Here is an 18242-nt window from a genome sequence, read left to right on the forward strand (position 1 = left end):
GAAAGGGTTAAAAAGCTCCAACTCAAAACTTTTAAATTTTGTAAAATTTTCTCGTGAATTAAAGAGGATTTCAGGTCAAACTTGTATTAAGAAATCTAACTAAATAAATTAAAATTTTGTTTTCCTAAAATCATTGAAAAGTAACATTGAAAAAGAATTAAAAACTTTAAAAAATTGTATACTGAAAACTCAAAATTAATCACCCAGCAAAACACCACACTCAATTTATTTCAAAGTAAATTCTTTAAAATATTCCCTAAAGAACTAAAATGTACAACACAAGGAAGTAAATGCAGTTTGAGTGTGGGAGGAACGTATGCGAGGGTGGATGAGGAAGGAGAAAAAAAAACAAGACGCCGCAGAGCTTGGAAAGAGCGAGAGATACTTTGTAATACATATTTTCACTTGAATTAATGCGATTGCTGTGCGGTTTTGTAAGTTAACTCTATAAAATGTTTGTGCCGAGGATACTTCAGGAAATTAATTCTTTCAAGCAGTTAAAAGTCACCCCGATATGCCTTTGCCACCCTCTCGTCTGGAATATTATAATAATAATACCATTGCGGGTTGCACCCCCTGTTTTTTCTTCTGCTTCCTTCTGGCGCGTTCTTTAGCTGCGATGCTCGTTTTTTTTTTGCTTCAACCGTACCAACCCTCCGGAGGGGGTGGAGGCTGGAGTTTCCACGAGAGGGGTGCTGATTTTTTACACAGTGTTTGCGTCTCGACGGGAACATCTGCACCCCATCTCCAAGTCGTAAATATCTTCGGTGGGGTAACACAACATTTCTCCGCGTGTGAGATAATTCAAAAATCCCACCCACCCTTTATTTAGGGAGGTGGAGGGCGAGGTTTCCGCGTACGGGAGAGATTTCAAGTTGTGATTCAAGAAAATTTGCACGTTCTTTTTCACTACAATTAAATGAACCCCTAAATACTCACAGTTTAAAGGGATTCTTTTATTTTTTTTATTCTTTTTTTCTGTCTTGAAAGTAATTTTTCAAATAATTTTGGATAATTATTTTTTTAACGTGAATGATTAATTTCAAATAAAATAATTTTGTAAAACGATTTTATTAATATCTGAAATATTATTAAAAAAAAAAATATTTTAAGAAGAAGTATTACGAATATTTTTTTAGTATCTTTAAGATAAGGGTAAGATGGGGTAAAAGCATACCTATTTCTTACAACTTAACATGTTTCATTGCTTGCTATTACGGCTATTACCAATGTTTTTTAAATTAAAAAAAAAAACAATTTCGTGAATTTTATTTTTTTTAAATAAGTAATTTATTATTTAAACAAAACAGTAAATTTAATATTTTTCTAATTAAAAAAAATTAATTTAATCCCGTAGTAGAGGCAAAAAGAACAACGCATAAGGGTTAAGAAAATTGATTGAAAATGCATTTTCCCGTTTATCATCTGAGACAAAGTTGTAGCTCAGAAAATTTGCTATAAAGATATTCGTTATTAAAACACAAATACTTTCACTGAACCCAGGAAAAATTATCTCGTGAAAATTTCATTTTTTTACCCCAGAATCTTTTACAGCCTTCCTCTATTTAAATAATTTTAATTTAATTTAATTTTAAATCAATTTGTGTTTTTTATTATATTTAATCTTACCTTTGACCTCTTCATTCCTTGTAGGTTTTTTTTTCCTTTTTAGTTTTTTAATTTAAATGGCAAATATCATGCATAAAATGTAAGTTTTAGTCACACGCATTAAATACATTTCAACAATAGTTTAGGCTCCTTGTTTGACTCCCACACTCAAACTCTACTCCTTAATCTGCATTTGATACAACTCTGTATGCGGTCACACCATCTTCCCACCGCCCAAGTGAAGTGGATTGTAATAAATCGTCTTGGTAAATGTTTGATAGACTCTTCAGGCACAAAAGGGGCGCACCTACCCTTGGCCGAATTTGTGGGTTCTCCGGATCAGTGTTCTCTTATTAATTCATTTTTGCCTCTTTTACCAAAACAACACACAAAATGTTCTGTGTTAAATGAGTGTAATTGACCATTGTCTCCGCAATTGAGGGAGCAATAAATTTACAAATTGCAGATAAACTCCATCCAGCGTGGGTGATCTCTCGAGGGCGATTCTGTATTCAATTTTGCAACACCATGAAGGGGATGCTTCGGGGGCAAAAGGGTTTAATTTATGAACTACTTCTGTGGCTTTTATCCCTTATGCGTTGGATATTTATGAGTGGGTTAGAGGGGGAGGGAGTATGTCCTTTTGGTCAAGGAAATTTCTTCATCCCTCGTTAATGTCTTACAAGATGTAAGGGATGCAAAAAGAAGGGAATTTAATTGATCAAATTAAAAAGTTAGTTGTTGTAAATTTTGCACGATTTGTGTGAATGTTTGATTCACTCAATTGATCATCACATTCTCACCATTGATACACTTTTCCCTTCTACACCGTCGTGTGAGTTTAGCATGATGTGATTTATTGATTGCCATTACGCACCAAAAACACGTATTGCCCATGCAGATCTCGTTGTATGCCAACATATGCCAGCAGTTCGAAGGCATCATACACACACGGGAGCTAAGGGATGGAGTGGAAAACCACCCTCGGTGGTACCTTTGAATATTTTCTCATCCACCCCCTCATCGTGCTATTATTCATACAATTTGGTGTGTGCACGGTGAGGTCGCTGCCATTTGGGCATCACGTCGCGGGAATATGAAAAGAGTCTGGGCGGGGGGCGGGAAAAGTATTAAAATCCATCGAAAAAATGTGTGCCAGTTTGAAAAATAGTCGCAGACACATCCAAAAGTGCAATTGAGCGAATCTGCTGCTAACTCTGAATTGCCATGATGACGATCTCTGACACGTCTTCCATGCCTATTCAATTCATACTGCCTCGCGAACGATTTCACTTCTGTATTTTATTATTCTCAAATGTATATGCCCTCCTAGAAGTCACGGAGGGGTCACACACCATCATCCTCGTAAAAAAAATGTACATATAACACAGTGAAGAAAAAAAAACCTCACAGAGAGTGACTGCAAGGCGCAAAATGCAATTGAATTTAATTGGGACAATAAACAATAAAAGTTTTGTAACTTTCAATGGGATTCGGTGTGTGAGACAAATGGATGGAAAGTTCCAATGTTGGCTTTCTACATATACGTAGGAAAGAAGGCCATCAATTATATACCGTCAGTGACTCTCGACCATTCATGCTAGAGAATTTCATTTGCGACATTGTCATCATTTATGGAAATTTCACCATTTGATAAGGCGAGGAAAACTTACATCGATATTTTCTCGGGCAACACATGGTGTGACGCGTGAAATTCGCATGCAGAAATGATCTGTCGCTCATATTGAAATCTATGCTGAAGGTTCCGCTCTTTGTGATGAAATTTATGAAACTTTCTGCAAAGTTTCTTTGATGAAATTTTTTTAAGACCTTGCAAGAATCAAATTCTCGAAAGAATTGAAAAATACTTAGAGCAAAAAAGTTCATGAGAAAAAACAAATTCTTTTGTAAAGAATGGTGGTATTGAAGATGAAAGGAACTTATCCAAGCATATAAGGGTATTACCCTGATTAGAGGAAACAATTTTGATCAAAAAGGAGTAATGAAACCGCAAAAAAAAATAAAATTTTACACTTAAAGCTAAAATGACAAAATTTTCAAAATTCCTAAATTATTTCCTCGCATAAGGCGCATTGAATAAGCTCCTTTAACCCTTGGAGAATCGATATTTCTGACTTCAAAACTTTGAGTTTAATTTCCTCTCAAAAACAAAATGTTTTTCCAAATTTTCTTTCAAAAAAATTAAACAATGGAATTCCCTACACACAGATATAGAATTTATCACGAAATGTTTAACAGATTTTAATTCTGTGAGAATTAAAAAAAAACTCAAATTGGCCACTGGTGGCCAGTAAAATCCTACATAGGTTAAAAAAAAACATAAAAATTAGTTTAACTTTCATGCAAAAAAAAACTTTAAGAACCTTTTGGACCTTTTGGTGACCTCTATATGGCACAAAACTTTGATTACTACCCTATTTATTTTCTTAACCTTCAAGTGAATTTTTCAGAAAGCTTTCCATGTGTCGCACCCCCAAAAGTATTGACATTCACTTTCCCGATGTTTTATTCAAGATGTCTCGTCATTTTCCCCCCTCAAATCGATCTCTTCGACACCCTTCTTGACTTTTTTCCCACACCAACCCCCCCCACATTACACCCCCCCTGCTTTCTCCATGAATCCAATATATTTACAGAGAAAACTTTCATGCAGATGAAAAACTCCACGCGACGAGCTTTTGGAAGGTTGCAAAGGAGGGGAAAATCGGATGATTGAAAGCTGCTTTAGGGTATATGGATTTTATGTACATTTATTCCTCTGTGAGGTGAGGTGGGTAAAGAAACATTCTTCTGTTTTGCGAGGAGATGGAGAGAAGATTTTCAACCCTTTTTGTTGAAACATTCACGGATGGCATATGAAGTTCAATCTCCGGAGCTGTAGTCAAGCACCTTTGAGAGTACATATCCTTTCTATGTTTCGCGAGAGTGCTTTTGCCTTCGTACTAAAGGGGTTCTTAACAGGGTGGAACTAACAATAATTAAACACTAAATATATCCACTGATATATGGAAAATTTTAAAGGGAAAATCACTCCCTCATAGAGAAAATCATAAAATCCATCTCGAGTGGTTTCCCATTCAACCAGACTCGGTATGTATTGAAAAGAGACGAAGCGGAATTGTGGGTTTGGTTCTAAGCAAAATGTTTAATACATGAGAAGATCCGCATCTCATCCCCTTTCGCATGCAAAAAAGGAGACACGGCAAGAGAGAAAAGGAAGAAAAGGGACCCGAATTCTGATCCGTTTTTGAGGCATTTTCCCGGGGCGGATGCAGAGAATAGCGAGAGGGATTTGATTGACAGATTCACCCCTTTACCCAAAAACACCGCCATTTCAAAATACCATCGCTACAGCACTGAGGAAAATATTTTCTTTACTATAATATTAAAATTAACAACTATTCTTAAGGTCTCAAATTTAAAATTTAAATTTACTGTAAAATGAAATAATTAATACTGAATATTTACACGATTTCTAAACCTGATAAAGAGTGATTGATTCATGAAAAACATAGTAAAGCAGCGACATCTCTTGAGTATTTTAATTAGACACCCAAAACCAATATTTAGACCCTTTAGCAAAATTTTTTTGTTTAAACCTGTAAAGAAAAATTCTTTTAAAGCTGTGAAAGAAAAATATCACAATGCTGAGACTATTTTCAACATAATTAGCAGAGAATAAATTAGAGAAGACATCACATTTAACTCACTTTGAATCATATTGTAAGCTCTTATATAAATTAAATTAATTAATGTTTTCTTTTGCTGCATTTTTCCATTAAAGAAAACTTCTTGATTTCTTCTCATATGTTTGCAATGTCTTTTAATTCACACGACTATTGTCTATTTCCTTACAAGTTAATCGTTCTAGGAAAAGTCTTGAATAATGCAAGACGACACACGATTTTGCAGGCAGATTAAAGCCGATGCTAATCTAAACGTTAATTCAACGAAACAATCTCAATTTAATTCAATTAAGTCTTATAAATCTGTTTCATTAAAATATTTTTCTTTAGCTTTTTATTCATTATCTTTACTTCAAAAGAACCTCATTTGAGAGTAATCTATAGCATGAGAAATTATTCTTTTTTCTCCATTTTTTGGAATTTAAAAATTCTTCAAGAATTTTAAATAGACAAATAAATTCCTCTCAGTGTTGGACGCTTAAAGAGGTCCTCTTTGGCAACAGGATGACCAGCTTTTTGCGGGATCAAAACTACCCGAGAAAAGTCTTCAAAAAGGAACGTTTTACATTTAAATAATTTTGCATTTTCCTTTCTCCTCCAGAAATCCTCCATTGAGTCCATTGGCACACAACTTCCATAAGATTCCTCAAGCATGATTGATAGGAAAAAATCTCTTTGCGGGGTATTTTTATTGTCTTGGACAGACCGGAAAAAAAATTCCTCATTGCCCTGTAAATAATCACATTGAGGGGGGTTGAAGTCACCCCCAACATATACACGCGTAGTGACGCAATTCATTACTCTCCAGCCGGGAATATTTTGCCTTCGTTAAAGGACCTGTCGTCGACACATTTTAACATTTGTCATATTATAGAAAAATAAAACATTTCATATTTGAATAATATAAAATGGTCGGTGTGTTATAAAAATGCTGCCTTTGGGAAAAACATCATTAATCATTTAAATGGTTTCTTTTTCGGGAGATTTTTAAACACATTTCCTTACACTGAGAGAGATATTTTTCCTCCTTTCTCTCTGCTCTGTGCCCCATTCAAAAATGCTTCGCTGCCCCGTCAAAAGAGAAATGGTTTGAGTTGTCTGAGGAAGAGGCAAAAAAAAAACATTGTACAAGTTGATTCTTTCATTTCATTCACCCTGGGTGAGAGGGGAAAAGGACAGCAGCCCCCGCGACGAGTTTTTTTTTCTACTTCTTCTTAAACTTCAGAATGTAACAGAAATGCAGATTTATTCATACGCTAGAATGAGTGTAATTCTGATAAATTAATTGTGTGTGTTGCTTTTGGTCCCTCTGTGGCCCCTACTCATGCTAAACAATTTTTCTTCACTCACCCCCTTTACTTAGGGGGAGAGGGTGAATTCCTTTTCACAAGAAAATCGTCATTGAGAGTTATATATTGTTGAAATGTGATGTTTAAGCAATATGGGAAATGAGGATAATATAAGATTGACCTTTGGCATTTGCTCTTAGTTTGTTTTATTTTTTTAGCAATATTTCCTTCATATTCCTTCATCCCGAATCATGGATGAATAGAAGATCGGATTTAGGCCATTCTCTTCAATTTATTTTTCATATTTAAGAACAAATACAAGTTATATATAGAGTTGCGCATAAGTTAATGCATGATTTAAGGCTGCTTTACATGCAAAATCATGCATTAACTTATGCGCCACCTAGTATAAGAAATTGCCACAAACTGCGAAGAAATATTTCTGAGGCTTTTAGAAAGTGGCCAGAAAGACATTTTTCCGTTGAGATTGAAAAAAATCATTTAAGACAAATTTGTAGCCTGGGAAATTTGCATTAAGTTATTCGCTAATTCACCCAATGTTTCCTTTGACAATCTCGCAGTTCTCAAGAGTTTAATTTTTTGTTGATGTTTTCCTTAATTAAAACATCAAAAATAAAACCTTTTTGCAATCATTCCATCTAAATTAAAATGATTCATCCCATCTAGAAAATAAAGAAAAAAATACTGAGTTCTCTGTGAGAGACTTCTCAGTACAATTATCTCTGTCTTTGATCCTCTTTTGCGCTTCTCGTCTGGGGCTGTTGTGAGCATCAAGAAAACTTCTATCGCGGTACTTTTTTTTCCTTCGCGCCAATTGCTAATTGGTCAGATATTCTTTGCTACTGAAAATACATTCATTTTGGCTATCAAAGCGGCTGATTTCCCGGCTCGTGGGAATTTTCTGCATTTTTCTCGCACCTTTTATATATTGATCTATTGAGATTGATTCTATTGTTGGGAAGGTGAAACATAAGAAAGATGACTAAATAATAATGATTAACCACCATTGTGACCCCTTCAAGTGGCTTAACATTGCGGTTTGGTGTTCATCAGTCTTCTTCTTCTGTTGGTACTTCGGGCGCGTAGTGAAAACGGAACTTACCACCTTTAGTCGGCTTACTGGAGGAATGCCTTCTTCTTGTCTTTTTTTTTTCTTCTTCAGGCGGAATTATATTGTTTGACGCAAAAAGGAATGGGAGAGAAATTGAAAAATGATCGGGAGGTTTTTTCTTCATTTGGTGGGTGCCTCTATTGAGTATATGTATATTTGAACCCCATCCTCAACACCACTATTTGTATCCTCGGCAGCTTTTTGTATTTCTTCACCCAAAAAAATCCACTCGCCGTTGTATTAATTTGTTTATTTTCTCATGTGCCATCGAAGCGACTCCTCAATGCGGGAAGAATAGAATATGAAGAGTAGAAAAAAAATCAGAAAGCCGAAGGCCGATCGCACTGAACCCATTCAAATGGGATTATCGCGATAATTAATGATTTTTTCGGGGGCCTCCATTGAGCTTCGTTACAGGTGGTTGTGTGTACTAGCGGGAAAATATGGTTCATGGTTGCTTCTTCTTTGCATTTCAATTTCAACTCAACAACTGCCTGAGATTTCATTGTTGTACGTTATGTACATACAGTGATGATTCAAACTATGTGCACGAGTTGCTTCAAATAAATTTTGTTCGCTATGTGAAGCCAATTTCTTTAAAAAGGATTTTAAGTTAGTTTAGTTAGTACATAGACTTTTTCTTCGAGAAGACACAATGTATAGCATTTTCTTAACCCTTGGAGGATTTTGCTGGCCACCGTGGCCAATTCGACGTTTTTTAAATCGTCACAGAATAACAAATCTCTTAAAAATATCGTGATAATTTCTACATTTGTGTGTAGGAAAGTTCCATTACTTTAAGATCGTCGAAAGAAAATTTGGAAAAACATTTTCTTTTGAGAGAAAATGAAGATCAAACTTTTGAGGTTAGAAATCTCCATCCTCCAAGTGTTAAAGCCATTATCAGGTTCACAAAAATATTTGAAACATTTTTTTTTTAATTTAACGTCTTTTGTAAAATTTAATTTATTTGCAAAAGCTCTTTTTTCATAAGAAATTTTCTCAAATTTATTTAATCAATCGATCAATTGAAACATCAGCGTATTTTCCCCCATATATCAATATAATTAAAATAAATTCTGCGATAAAATAAAACATGTTCAATGCATATAACAATTTTTCCCATGAAAATAGCAAAAAAATTAATTTTTTATTGATTTCCTTGTATTCAGTTGCTGACAATTAGCTTTTCTCAGCAGCTTGTCAGTTGAAGATGTTATATTTACAATAGCAGCTGTTGAAATATTTGCTTTATGTTCTCAAATATTTTTTTCTTATTCATTTAACCTTCAAAATATTCAATAAAATAATTTATTTGTTTTCCCAAATAAACAAACTTAAATCATTTACATCTTCTTCATACGCAATTGATTCAATTAGCAATTCTACGCCATGTAAATGTGATTGAGTTATCGACAGTCTATTTAAATAAAATCTCTAATTACTTCCTCATTGCATAACAATTAACTCCGAGTGCCTGCGTTGTCAATCGGGTTAATTGTTTATGACTTGACTAGAACACTGCTACACCTTATACACCACGGAATGATTTGTTTGCATACGATTTACTCTGAGAATGATTTTAAAAATGTCCCCTTGAGCAGAATTTGTAGTTTAATTAATTAAAATTCTTTACTTCACCTTAAGGGGATGATTGGCGCAATATTTAGCGTATTAATTTAGTGTGTGTGTGTGCATTTAATAGCTTACGCACTGTGGCTGCACATAATCTTATTCGCAATGGAGATTTGTGGTTTGACTTCTTGGAAGGGCGCGTACTCTATATATATATATGTTGCCTGCCTGCCTATATAGTAAATTGATATGCATTAAAAAACCGCATAAAACCGAGATTTATTTGGCAAAACACAGACTTTTCTTCAAATGCGATTTTGATTGCGCCATTTGCATATTTTCCCTTTAATTTGTGCGATTGCTGGGAGCCCTTGTGTGATGGTATAAATACACAACAACCCCCTCCTGGCGTACCCTCTCTCTTTCTCTTCCCAGGGCGAGGGTGCCTTTCTGGGCCGTTTGAAATTAGTGGTTATATAGCATTTCCATCATACTCTCTCTCCCTTTTCCGCATGTGAAAAACCACCTTTTTGTTGACCCAGAAATGGTTACAAAAACACTGGGGATGTTTGGCAGCATAATACAAGGAGAAAAAAATGCGTGTGAAGCAGGAAAAGAAGAAATCAATCATTTGTCCACACATACTCTCCACAAAACTTTTCCCCTCCTGCCTTTTTCCATCATCCACCATAGTCAGTGAGAAAAAAAAGAGATCCGGCGCAAGTTGGAGGAACAAAAAAAGTCACACAGAGCGGGCAAGAAAAAAAAAGTTACTTGTCCCAAGAGTTGTCTTTCAATAATTTCCTCAAACTTACTTGTCACATTTCACTCTCTGTCGTGACACGCATTCCCGAGGAGTTTCGCATCCATCCACACTTGCCACACTTGCCAAGATCCCAGCTCCTCCATATCGTCTCCCCCCGGATGCTGGTGGATGGCTCTCTTTCTGCGATGGCGGGAACTTTTCTTTTGGCACACGCGAACGATGGGGATCCGCTCTTACAATCTATTTCGGCGGAGGCATCAATGATGAGAGATAATTGAGCTCATCATTGGCGCAAGTGGCATAGGACCCACCCCACCCCATCCTCTTGATTTTCATTGTGAAACATCCTCTTGAATCTCCCGCGCGTTGGAGCTATTTTTAGCCCCAAACGCAACAACACAGCATCACTCGTAACTTTGAACAATGTGAAACATTTTAACCTAGGATCGTTGCATTTAATACACCACGCGGGTGCAAAATCACTAAAAGAAGGGAATGGGATGCAATTGATATATAATTTATGTTTGCAACCGTGTTAGCAAACAAAACTATCCGTATTTAGGCAGCAAATATTTCGCAAAATAACATCAATTCCGGGGAGACAATTACCGCATTTTGTCTATTAATTCGCTGATACTGCAAATGCACGATTATTTGGGCAAATTGGGTGGGTGGGAGGCAGGTGGGGTGGGCCAGGCGCCAAATACTGAGACTGAAGAGCGCGACACTTGTGGTGGAGACTATATACATTGCGTGTAATTAGTGGAGGTTGACATGCTAACAAATTGACGTGTTTTTACTTTCTTATTCACAAAATTAATTAACATCAAACTTTAACCCATATGATGGCTGGCGCGAAGGAAACCACCGAAGCTGATGGAAAGGTCTTTGCTACACGTTTGTCATATGTTTAAAGAAAGGACTTTATGCAGTTTGTATTACACATTTTTCTAGAATGAAATAAAGTTTAATTTAAACAAAATAAATTAAGGGATGTTTAAATAAAATCATTGGGGGAATGTGCCCCAATTTCGACCTCCTTCAGCCTTTTTTCAATCAGCTATTACTTGAAACCGATAAAATTTTAAATGTAGAAAATTATGGGAGTAAAAAGAGCATAAAATGGGCTTTAGAACCGCACCAAACTTAAGAATATTCCTTTTTATTTTATATCATATTTTCTCACTATTCGCGAATTTCTGGATATAGGAATTGAGCCACAATCCCCTATTAATTTATTAAAACTGACTTTCATTAAGCAACTTTAAAATTAATTCATTTAATAGGTTTTAACTCAACAGAAACTCTAAATAATTTTTTAAGGACAAAAAATATTTTTCAAAAATGAAAATATTAAATTTTTCCAAATATTTCGTAATTAGATGAAAATTCAAATAAAATTCTATTTTTTACATTAAAAATTGGGTCGAAAATCGCTCCTGCAACTACCCAGCAAACAAATTTTGTTTAATTCTGAAAATTCTATTTCTTTTCTATCTGACGAGAATTTTATTTCTTCAGCAACATCTTGGTGTTCCTTAGAGACCGAATTCCAGCAATTTAAACCAGCGATTTAAAAAATCGAATACTTTTCATTGAAATTATTGAATTAAACATTCGCGGAGAAAATTTATCAAACTTCCCTTGTTGTTGTGTACACAACCACCCGCACCCCTTCTGCAAAATTTCACATCCCTTGGCGAAGAGATACACAACTTTCCATCCGCTTTTCGCAGAGGAATTCCTCCCCGCAAGATTGACGACGATGAGAGTGAGAAAATTGTCATAATTCATGGCACAACAATTCAAAGAGATGAATCTCGTATGTGTGGAGTGCTCGATGATTCCGCAACATTGCGACAGAATTGCCAGGATGTTCTGCAGCAGCAACGTGTGAGGATTTATCTCGGTCCCCAGGAGCATCTGTGTCCCATATCAGGGATGCTTTTCCGTGGGAAATCACTCCCCGCGTCTTCTGGGCCAACCATTCAAATGACACCACCACCCCTGCAAAATTTCCGATTTCAGCACAAAGGGGTGTCATCACCAAGCTCGATAGTTTGCCTCGTGTACCCCACACACCTCCTTTGCTGTCTCCTCTGTCGTTTTGGGGTCTGATAAGGCAACCCCTCTTCTCCATAGAGGGGTTGTATGTTACTCATCATATGAAGTAACTTATGGTACATCCTCCCCACTTTTTGGGGAGGAGGGAATGTGTAGCTATTGCTATTGCACAATTTCTGAATTTCCCAAAATTTCAATTCAATTTTGAATTTTGGAGGGAATTTTACAAAAGAAAATTTCTAACGTTCGATAAGATTTTAGTTCTAAAAAATTCTAACGTTATTTCAACGGAATTTCCTTCCAAATCTGAAGGGATATATAATAACGAATCTAAAAAAAAATCTGTATTCTGAACCAATTGATTAGTAGCCACATAAGCCAAAAGAATAGTCCAAAGGAGTTTATTCACTGTTCTATGGGTAAATTCATTGGAATGAAGAAAAGGAACAATAAAAAATTATAAAGAATAAAAATAGCGAAAAACTTTTCTTTCAAGATTATCTAGAAAATTCGAAAAAAATTGACTAGAAATGCTACAAAATGACGTCAGTGTTGTGTTTTTGGCTATTTTAAAACATGAATCATAAAAATTCACAGCCAAAAACATTGACAAAGCATTAGCATAAATGATTCATACACTTATATAATTTTTCTTTAAAAAAAATTCTTTCTGTAAAAACAAAAAATATCTTTTAGAAAAATTATAAAAGAATTTTTTTTATTCCCTAAAATTAACCCTTTACATTACAATGAAATTTTCATAGAGGAAATTATTGTAAAGTACACCGTGAAACTTCTATCCCTTATAGGGTTTGTAGGTAGCTCTTGTTACTTTGTGAGGAAATGTCTGAATGATAGCATATCTCCCATTCTATGTACAGCAATGGTGTTAAATATATAGGTATAGTTAGTTTCTCTCCTCCACGCCATACCATGAAGGGTTTTACCCATCAATTTTGCAGAGAGGCAGGACGAAATGTGTGGCATTCGATCGATTAGCACAATAAATGGTAAATTTTGCTCTACGGGAGAGAAGATCCATCGTTGCACCACAAAACCATTAATCATGGCGTAAAGAATCAATTTTGAATATAAAAAAGGCGTAAAGGGTTAATATGCATTTCATGTGCATTTTTCCAGCTGAATTTGTCGCAGAAAATGGACTACCGCGTCGTCTCCGGACCGCCTACACCAACACGCAGCTGCTGGAGCTGGAGAAGGAATTCCACTTCAACAAATACCTGTGCCGTCCTCGACGAATCGAAATTGCCGCCAGTCTGGATCTCACGGAGAGACAGGTGAGCATCCACGTCACACACACACCCAGCTTGACCCATCCCCCTTTTGTGACCTGTGGCCGTTTTGTGGAAATTCTTTTTCTCTTTCGCGGCAATTTAGGTGAAAGTGTGGTTCCAAAATCGACGGATGAAACACAAACGACAAACACTGTCCAAAACGGATGATGAGGATTCCAACAAAGACGGTTTAAAAGGTGATGAAGACAGTCAATCTTGTAGTAAGTTGAAGCCTTTCAATCCTTTTCTTTTGTCCCAGAAAATTGTGAATGACGACAACTTTTCTTAATCTCAAAATTGTGTAGATTCAAACTCAAAGAAATCCTGCCAAGGATGTGAACTTCCATCCGACGATATCCCCGACAGCACGTCCAATTCACGTGGCCACAACAACAACACTCCAAGTGCCACCAACAACAACAACAATCAAAATTCAAACAGTGGTAAGCCCCACCAGGATTAATTTACTATAATTAAATCATTTTTATTATTACGCATCACCTTTGGCACCTTCGAAGAAAAAAAATATCCCACCAATTTATCTGCAAGCACACACACCTTTCGACTATAGAGAAATAAATACATATAACAGGAAAAGTCAAAGAGAAAGAAAAAATTGAAGACAGTGCGCGTAATTTACTTTTTCAATTTCTCAATGGGAACAAATTTGGTCAAAAATTTCTTTGAAAAAAATTGACGAGAGATGATTTCCTGCAATTTCCAAAAGAAAACCGCACGAGCAGCTGTGACGGATTCTTAATGATGACCCTCCTCTTCCATCCGCAGCAACACCAAATTCCAGCAGCTTGGACCTCGGAACACCGACCAACAATGGGGTCGTCACTAATGGCATCAACGCCACGAGTATCATAAGTGCGGATTCCAGCGTGGCGTCCAGCGTTAGTCTCGACGACGACGACGAGGCACCGTCCAAGGTGAAGAAGAAAGACGAAAATCACGTAAGTTTGCCAAAAAATACACAAAAAGGCAAAAATCTTCAAGAAAATCTCCACAAAAGAAGAATTTCAACTCGAACACTGCGAGAAAATCTTTTCGTTTCTCTTCTATATTTCTTTCATATCTGGTTGGAGTTAAAGAACATTCTTGCTTTAAATAAAGACATTATTTTTTAAATATTTATTTAAACGTTAATTTTTTTGATAGTCTCATGATCTTTTAAAGAAATATTGGATTGTTAAAAAATTTTAACGCATTTTTTTCTCATTATATTTCGATTTTTAAGCCAATATTAAATAATGCTTTTCATCACATGCTAAAAAATCTGATAAGTTTTTAAATAAATTTAAAATATGTGTCGATTCTGACAAAAATCTTTAATTTTCTTACAAATTAAAAGATGCCATAATATTTTGACAGTTAATTTTATTAAATCATTTTATGGTTGTTCCATAAAAAAAAAACAAATTTATTTTTCTGATAGTCAAAAAGATCTTAAAGAACACTGGAAAGGTAATTTTCCTTTAAAAAAAACGATTAAAGAAAGAAAAAACTACAAAATACAATACCAAAAATCATAAAACTGACGATAAGGCAAGAGAATAAAAGATTTTAATTGAATCAACTTCCTATAGAGCGAAATTCATTGTAAGAACGTTCTGTTATTTTTATGATTAAGAGTCCATTTGATATTCAGCATAACAGACATAACAGATTTTTTAATAAAAGATTTTTTCGTATTCACCCTATTTACCATAAGATTTCTTAAAAATAAACTTACAAAGAATCACGTAATTTATAAACTTCCTATAAATTTATTCATAGTTTAAAAAATATTTTACAATTAACAGATTATTTTGTAAAATTACCAAAATTTTTCTCTCAGTAATTATATGATTTTTTTTCTTCACAAAAAATGCAAAAATTGAAATTAATTCAATTTAACTTTTTAAAAAATCACCTCAATTCAATTAAATATTTAATGACCTTTTGACCCTTTGTAGGTTGTGAAAAAAGAGGCCGTGTCCACGTCGAAACAATCCACGTATTTCGGCAACTACGAGCTGTACCGGCGCGAAAGCGAAGTATCCCCCCTGGCGGGCGTGGCGGCGCCAATTGCACCCACGAATGCGCCCTATCCGCGTGGGCAGATGGGACAGATGAAGGGACCCCAGCAGAGGTATCCCAATGCCATGGAGTCCGCTGGTGGCTACTTTCCCGGCTACTACAAGCAACAACAGCCAGAATACTATGGGAAGTATGAGATTGAATTTACGAGCCATCAGAAGCCACCAATGATGGGGCAGCAGCATCAGGAGTTTGTGCATCAGCCCAAGACGGATTATCATCAAATGAAGGGAGATTTTGGGCACAAAGTCACGCCGAATTTCCACCAAGGCACCCAAGCGTACTATCAAGAGGGCGGTGTCACGGGGGGCGTGCAGTATCCCCCCAATCAGTACAGTGGCTACCCCACGGACTACGATGGGGCAGCCACCATGGACCCATCCGTGTACTACGACCCCAAGACACAAACCAACTACTACGACGGCGGCATGAATTACCAGCAGCCCGGCGAATATCCCGCCGAAGCTTACATGACGCCACCTGCCGGCACAACCATCCAATCCACCGACAACTGTGATAATTTCGCCACTTTCCAGCAGTACTACGACACCCCGAATGGGAATCAAGTCTCCGCACCGCCGGCCGGCCATCTGGCGCACCATCATGGCATTCATGGGGCGAATTTTGTCGGGACACCCACCATGCCGCAGCAGCAGATGCCGGCACAGCATCAACCCTATCATGCCGGCGGGGGTGTTAACCCAAATGCAGCAGCAGCAAATTTGGCTGCACTCGAAAATAGCAACAGCTCGTCGGATTTCAACTTCCTCAGCAATCTCGCCAATGATTTTGCTCCCGAATACTACCAACTAAGTTAGTCTCACTTTGCAAATCCCTAAATGAAGAAAACGGGGTTAAAACTAATCCCCTAAACTATAATTCACAATCCACACACAACAATTGAACCAATTATTGGGTCAAGAATTGAGCCACAATTGAGTTCCATTGAAATTCATTTTAAATTTCTCAATAATAATCCATTTATGTGTCTACGTGTTTAAAAGATTAACCCTTATATGCCAATTCTTTTATGTTTAATTTATTTTTAAAATTAATTCATAAATTAAATTCTTAAATGTTTTATGTCACTTCAATCAGTAAATGAAAAATTTTGGATTATTTTAAAAAATTTTTTATAAATAAATTCTTGAGCTTATTTCGGCCTGAGAATAAATCAAAAGAGCTAGAAAATTTTAGCAAACCCGGATAGTTTTAAAAGCCTTAACTACTTCCCTGCTTAAACCGGTAAATTTTTTAAAATCGGTTCATCTTTACGATTTTGGCAACGGTTTTACCAAGTGATCGGAAATTTTCCCAAATTGGGCAGTAAAATTGAAAAAGTTGATTAATTTTAATAAATCCCCTCATAGAAGTTTATTTGTCTTAAAATTATTTAAATCTATTTTTTTTTCTGAATTAAAAAGCTTTTGAAAATTTCTTAGAGGCATGAATGTGGATTATTATGAGACTATCCAATAAAATAAAAAAAAAGGTGAAGAAAAAAGAGATCTTTGAAAGGAAATCAATCTATTAATAGATTAAAAATATTTTTAATCAATTAAATACGAAAGGAATGGAAAAGAAAGGAAATCAATGAAAGCTTTCTTAAAACTAATTTTCTGTTCGTATTTACTTCCTCAGAATTTGCAATAGAGGAAATTTAACCACATAAAAAGAGTTTTGAAGTGTTTTAAAGATAGTCCAAAAAAATTTGATGTAATTATTTCTAAATTCATTCATAAATACGCAACAAATTATTTAAAAATTCAAAAAATAATAATCCTTTAATTTCTTATTAATATCCCTTTAAAGTTCTTCTATGTAAAACGCGATTTTTGTATTTTTTTTAGTTTAAATTTTTGAGATTTTTTTTCTAATATTGAAAAGTTCGTTAAAAATATATTTCAAAGTGTTTCTTTTCAATTCATTCCGCTTTTGGAACCTCAAAGATCTCTCCGACATCATCCAGACACAACAAAAACAAAAATATATTACTTAAAAGAAAGACAATTCTAATTCTGAAAGAAAATGAAAAAAAGAGATAGGAAATGAAAATAAATTTTCGATATTAATTTATTGAATGTGTAAAGAGCAGTTCACAAGAATATTTGTAAAAAGAGCAAAAATAAAGATTACTTATAAATTATAAATAAACAAACATGAAAGTAAAAAAAAAACTTACAATTTAGTATTTAAATGGAAAGATAGTTAAGGATTTTAACAATAAGTATAAAGAAAAAACAATTTGATGTGTAAAACCACGATAAACTTTATGATCAAAAATATCTTTCTCAAGAAAATTTTCGTTAAAACACGCAAAATTCTTTCACAGGGATTTATTTTTTTCTATTATGCAATTTGTTGTTATCTAATTATGTTTTGTTATTTCTTTTCCATCAAAAAAATCCGCAATCATTAGACTTTTTTTATGCCAATATTTTCCCTGTATATTAAAGCTCTCTTTGGGAGGAAAAAAATTGAAATGAAAAAAATGTGAAAAGAAAATTTCTGCAGCACACAGGGCGATGTAATTTTGATAATTTCGCATCTTTAAGCTCTTCTTAGCAATGTACATAGCAAAATAAAGTAAAAGTTAGAAATAAAAATTTTTTTTTTAGTTATTTATGTTGGATATTGGGCGACTGAATTGCAAATCCCCCAGATGGAAAAAAAAGAGAGAAAAGAGAAAAATCCATCCACCCCTCCTATGGTGTTGCGGTA

The 18242-nt window shown here is 35.2% G+C and overlaps 1 protein-coding gene across 2 annotated transcripts in view; it reads left to right on the plus strand.

Annotated features, from left to right (window-relative positions):
• LOC129787876 (homeotic protein proboscipedia) overlaps positions 1-16497 on the plus strand; it is a 37613-nt gene extending 21116 nt beyond the window's left edge. Inside the window, exons 2-6 of one of the 2 annotated variants that reach the window (XM_055823701.1) lie at positions 13282-13439; positions 13540-13657; positions 13742-13879; positions 14223-14395; positions 15398-16497. In XM_055823701.1, the coding sequence (XP_055679676.1) occupies positions 13282-13439; positions 13540-13657; positions 13742-13879; positions 14223-14395; positions 15398-16339 (1529 nt within the window). In that variant the 3' untranslated portion in view covers positions 16340-16497. The remainder of the gene's footprint in view (positions 1-13281; positions 13440-13539; positions 13658-13741; positions 13880-14222; positions 14396-15397) is intronic. The other variant, XM_055823702.1, reaches the window with a different exon arrangement.
• Positions 16498-18242: the final 1745 nt, after the last annotated feature.

Source organism: Lutzomyia longipalpis, chromosome 1 (assembly GCF_024334085.1).
Source record: "Lutzomyia longipalpis isolate SR_M1_2022 chromosome 1, ASM2433408v1".
Lineage (NCBI taxonomy): Eukaryota > Metazoa > Arthropoda > Insecta > Diptera > Psychodidae > Lutzomyia > Lutzomyia longipalpis.